General features: G+C 36.4%; 1 protein-coding gene across 1 annotated transcript; it reads left to right on the top strand.

Moving 5' to 3' along the window:
- Positions 1–1,176: 1,176 nt before the first annotated feature.
- LOC136218187 (magnesium transporter MRS2-I-like) lies at positions 1,177–5,465 on the top strand. The gene is made up of 11 exons (XM_066004953.1): positions 1,177–1,727; positions 1,857–1,886; positions 2,083–2,236; positions 2,351–2,472; positions 2,748–2,822; positions 3,696–3,923; positions 4,002–4,046; positions 4,259–4,303; positions 4,463–4,492; positions 4,774–4,893; positions 4,975–5,465. The coding sequence occupies exons 1-11, from the start codon at positions 1,485–1,487 to the stop codon at positions 5,059–5,061; spliced, it is 1,179 nt and encodes a 392-aa protein (XP_065861025.1). The 5' UTR covers positions 1,177–1,484; the 3' UTR covers positions 5,062–5,465.
- The last annotated feature ends 333 nt before the right edge of the window (positions 5,466–5,798 follow it).

The following is a 5,798-nucleotide window of genomic DNA, read 5'->3' as shown; positions in this document are numbered from 1 at the left end:
CATTTCAGAATACTCATATATTTTCTAATAATCACGAATAAATCACATAATAATAACTAAATTTAAATTTCTCACCCGAAGACGACCCTGCTGTAGAAGCAAAACGTCCGTCACGACCCCTCGGTATGGTCTTAGCAGGTACTCGCACAGAGGACGAACTCTGAGGAGGCATAGAGTCATCTCCGTCCGTTGCCTCCGGGCAGAGGCAGTCACAACATGTGACCTAGTATGTCTGTGTCTAGAACGGGCCTCAGCAATATCAGCCTGTAAAAAAAAAAATTACATATATAAGCAAATAACGCATTTTTTTCATATACTCAATTTCTCGTTTTTTTAATAATTTGGGCTTGCCAACGGACGGTCCGAATTAATTTATTTTTTTAAAAAAAAAATTTCGGGACCCGTTTTGCCTAAACAGAGCGCCGCAACCGTTCGACCGCTGGACCGAACGGTTGCGGCGCTCGGGTCGGCCCCAGGGCCGACCTGGGCGCCGCTATCGTTCCACCGTATGGTGGAACGGGCAGCGGGCTCCGTTTGGCCGTAAGGCCAAACGGATGCGCCACTTGTTCCACCATAAGGTGGAACGAGTGCGCCATGCTTTCCACCATGGCCGATGCCGTTGCCACCACGGGGAACGGACAGTTCGTCCGTTCCGCCCGTGGTGGCAACGACATCTGGTTGCCGTTTAGGAAAAAAAAACCGGGTTCCGTCTCCGATTTCGGAGGTGGAACCCGTGATTTCAGACTAATTTTTTTTAAAAAAAAACTTACCGAAACATTTATGAAGCTTTTCCCTTTCCTTCCTTTGGCAGCATATCGTTTTAGGTCGGGTTTTTTGAAAATCTAAAAAACTAGAGAGGATTTAAGAGTTTTTAGTTTTTGGTTTCAAATTATGAGGAGGGCATAAATATCAAAAAGGTGCGGTGAAAAATATAACCTTTGTGTGGTATACTAGAGTTGACTAATCTTTTCTTACCAGCAGCTTGCAGCTTAGACGTGAAAAACTCTATTACAGCGCCTAAACTGCCATAATAGGGGATATTTTAACTGTTTTTAAACTGCCCTAAATAAATATTTATTAACTAATATTGGATTGAGATTTTTTTTTTTTTGAAATAACAATGAATTGGTGTTTAACCTGAAAAGGAGAGAGGCAAGGCAAGTGATGTAGTGCAGAAGAGGCACGCGTCCAACACATGCAAGTGAAACAGAAAGAAAAAGTTACCAGTTTCAAACCTTTTTCCCCTCCATTTTTAACTTACTCTGCAACTCTCCATTTCATCCTTCCTTCCTAACCATACCCATATAATCCATGCATTTCTCTTTCTGGATTCCTTCACTCTACTCTCTCTTTCTCTTCTTCTTTTTTCTCTTCCGCAAAATTCTTAATTCTCCTTTTCACCGATTCACATGGAGCATTAGCTTCCCACAGGTACCTCACTCTGCTTATTTCTATTTTTGGTTAAAAGAATTCAATTCCTCCGAATGGATAGAGAAGGGGTTTTAGTTGCGGTGGAGACTGCAGCTTCCTTGAAGAAGAAGACTGCCGTTTCTAGGAGTTGGATTTTGCTGGACCACAATGGCCAGAGTACTATTCTTGATGTCGATAAGTATGCTATTATGCGTAGAGTTCAGATTCATGCTAGAGATCTTCGAATTCTTGATCCTCTTTTATCATATCCCTCCACAATTTTGGGCAGAGAAAGAGCTATTGTTCTCAATTTGGAGGTCATTTTCTCAGTTTTTCTTTGTTTTTGCAATGGACTAGACTAGAGTTAACTTATTCTTGTGCCTGCTTTTATGTTTCTTCTTCACTGTTTTTTTTCGCTAATGTGTTGTGCCTCTTTGTTGTTTCAGCATATCAAAGCCATTATCACAGCAGAGGAGGTAACGAGTCTCTGCTTCTTTAATTGTTTAACAATTTCCACTATTGAATTTTTGTTTTGTTGGAGAGGAGGAATTGTTGCTTCCATTTTCATTTTGAATACCGTCTTGGAATTATTTAAGAAGTAGAATAAAAGATCAGAATCAATTGAATTGCGATGTGTTCACTAGCCTAATTCTGCTTTGTAATATGGAATAGGTATTGCTTAGAGATCCACTAGATGATAATGTAATTCCTATAGTTGAGGAGCTTCAGAGACGGTTACCTCTTGTATATTCCACAAGCCAAGTTCAAGCGGACGAAGATGAGAATCCTGGGGCAGGGAAAGATGTTGAAACAGGAGAAGAGAATGGTATGTCTCGTCACATTTGCTTACCTCTCCCTTGCTGGTTTGATATAGCTCTTATATAAGAAGTTAAGAACTTGATTTTAGTTTTATCCATAATCAAAGAGCTATGAAATGCAGAATTTCCATTTGAATTCCGGGCATTGGAAGTAGCACTAGAAGCCATTTGTAGTTATCTAGATGCCCGTACTCGAGAACTGGAGACAGATGCTTACCCAGCTTTAGATGAATTGACATCCAAGGTAAAAGACCAAAATTATGATCTTTGTTTCATACATGATTACACCAATTTTACCAGATCAACTTTAATCCATATTCAGTATAGCTGTAGAACTCTCTGTTGGATTTAATCGAAGCTTTCATATTCGCACTAGAAGCTGAAACTATGTGAATTACTTTTTTTTTATGGTTAATCTCTTTCCTGACGAGGATAAATAACAGTATCATACATAGGAGTACTATCATACTATTTTTCTGATCTCCAAAGCTTGTGTTAAGTTGCAAGTACGTTATGCAGATTAGCAGTCTTAATCTGGACCGGGTGCGTAAGTTGAAGAGTTCTATGACAAGGTTGACAAATCGGGTTCAAAAGGTATCTTGATGTCTCCGTGACACCTAATTTTTTTTTTATTTCCAGTAAGGAGAGTTTCTTTCTTTTAAGCGTATTTTCTTATACACAGTCATCCAACTACATTATTATTATATATATATATATATTAGCTATTGGATGAGCATGGATGTACCAATACTTAAAAAAAGTGAAAAAGTAAAGCAGAAACAAATTTCATTTCTTTTAGTACATAAGATAGTAGTTTTTTTATGGGTGGGATCTTTCACGCTTCTTATCTTGTGATTGAAGTAAATTATAGATTTTTTATACATTATTGAAGGCACAGCACTTGTGATCTTAATTAGTTGAAAAGGTCTTATCTTCTTACCATAACTCATTTAGTGTTTAATCTAGTTACCCATGTTGCCAATGCAAATAACATCTTTTTCTCTCCTACCTTCTATGAGGATTTCTTTTTCTTTTTTCTTTTTTAATTTTTCTCCTTTGCTTTTCCTTGAGATGCATTTTTGCAAAATGAGGGACTACCTAGAGTCTGGTGACAGTTAGGAAGGTTTCATATGTAACCTCATTTTGAAGATGAAGTAGCCTTATGCTAGTTGAGAGAAAAGAAAAGAAAAAAACATGAAACACACATGGGCTGAAGAAACAGATGAAATTGCTAATTTTCACAGCATGTGCAGGATAGATCAACGGTACAACTGAGCTAAATAAATAGATTCCAAATTACAGTTATATGAATATTGTAATCTTTATCCTGCATCTTCAGTCATATCAACATATCTACCAGTCTGGAGAGGACACTTCGTTAAAATTGGTGCAAACTAAAGCTTGCATTAATGGTAAATTTCTATGCACATATTTAGACTGAAAATAGTGAAGCATTTTGGTCTCCAGGTACGGGATGAACTTGAACAACTTCTGGATGACGATGATGATATGGCAGACCTTTACTTATCTCGAAAGTTAGTTACTCCTTTTTCACCTGTGAGTAGCACGGGTGCTCCTAATTGGTTTCTTAGTTCTCCTACCATTGGTTCAAAGATATCAAGAACTAGCAGAGCCAGTGTAGCAACAGTTGATCAAGAAGAGCATGATGTTGAGGAACTTGAAATGTTGCTTGAGGTTGTAAATGTAATCTAAGTTCTACCTTTTGTTATTTCTAAATCACAAAAGTTCTAAGGCGAATCATTTTCTTTGCAGGCTTATTTCATGCAGATTGATAGTACATTGAACAAATTGACCACGGTATTGGATCTCAAGCATAATAAATTCAGTTCTTTATAAGATCGGTTCATATATAAAGATTGCGAAAGTTTGCTTTTAGGTTCTGAATCTCATTGGATTATGCATTATTTATTTCGTCAGAGAAGACATCTAGAGTACTGCTATATATATACACACACACACATATATCATTTTTCTTCTTATGCATGTCTTAAGCTTTTCTCTTATATCAGCTACGAGAATACATTGATGACACAGAGGATTACATCAATATCCAGGTAACTAGATACATATTTTGATATAAGTTCCACTGCTGAAGGTGTTGTTTTTATAGTTTCGAACATATGTTATGTTGTCAATTAAATCTGAAATCTGTTAGTTATTATAAATGTATATTTCTGAGCACCCTAAAAGCTACATTTGCTTTCTTTTCGCAGCTCGATAATCATCGGAATCAACTCATCCAGGTGAGCCTTGGATTCACCGCTTTCTAACTATATATATGAAAAACTTATTTCAGAACAGGATAAAATTGATAATAGCATTTCAAAATATTCTTGGAGACACGATTGTGAACTCAATATCTCTATCCAAACACAATATGAGATTCATCAAATCCTTGTTGATCCTTTCCTTCTTCTATTTGTTTCAATTATAAGTTTTTTTCTCCCAATGGAGACTAGGTACATAAATTTTACATAGAAAGTTTGATCAACAGAGCAATCATAACTTTGCTTGAATTTGGCAGCTAGAACTCTTCCTATGTTCAGGGACAGTGTGTTTATCAGTATATTCGTTGGTAGCAGCTATATTTGGGATGAATTTACAATATACATGGAGGGAGGGGCATGGTTACATGTTTAAATGGGTAAGTATGTATCCTGATGATATTGATGTTTCTTTATATATAAGAGGTTCATGATTCTGATGATTATTTTGGGTTGATCAGGTGGTAATCTTCACAAGTATAATCTGTGCAACCCTTTTCGCAGTGATAATTTCATATGCTAGGCACAAAAGCCTTGTTGGGTCTTGAATTGAATACATATCCGTACATAAACAATTCAGAAAGGAGAATGCTCACATATCATATATATAGCTGTAATTAGGCATTGAATAGAGGTATAAAAAGAAGTGATGGGAGGGTGCATAAGGTGGTTGCATTTGACAACAATTAATAATTATGGTTGTGGGGCCATTACATTACAATTTACCAACCCAAGCGGCTCTATTCATTACTAGTTACAATCTCCTCAATCTTTCCCATATTTTCTTTGTCGATTACTTTGGTGGTGGGTTCATACAAATAATTTGATTAATTATATAATGTAATATGTATATCCCAGCCCAGCAACTAAAATGTAACTTATGTATGTAGCATTGGCTAAGGTTCAAATTTCACATACTATATGATAATATGAAAATATCATTTCGATTAAATATTTATGTTTGTTGAAACAGATCACACAACAATTGTGCTGTAAATTCCTAACAGAATTTGGCGCTTATTTTAGTTAGTGTGAAATGTCTATCTTACCCCTGTAATATTCTATATAAGCGACTGTAATGTTTACCACAAGGTTAAGAGGAGATATACACTTTTAATTCTCTTGACTCTTTCTCTCAATTCTTGTTGAATATGGTATCAGAGCAGGTTTGATCACCTGAGATGATCAATTGATCGATTTCTGGAAGTAATGCGTCCAGAGAAATCGAAATCAAGATTATATGCAGAAATATTGAGAGATTCAGTGTTGCACTCTGATTCAGAGG

This window comes from Euphorbia lathyris, chromosome 2 (genome assembly GCF_963576675.1).
Source record: "Euphorbia lathyris chromosome 2, ddEupLath1.1, whole genome shotgun sequence".
NCBI lineage: Eukaryota > Viridiplantae > Streptophyta > Magnoliopsida > Malpighiales > Euphorbiaceae > Euphorbia > Euphorbia lathyris.
This window is presented reverse-complemented; position numbering and strand designations above follow the sequence as displayed.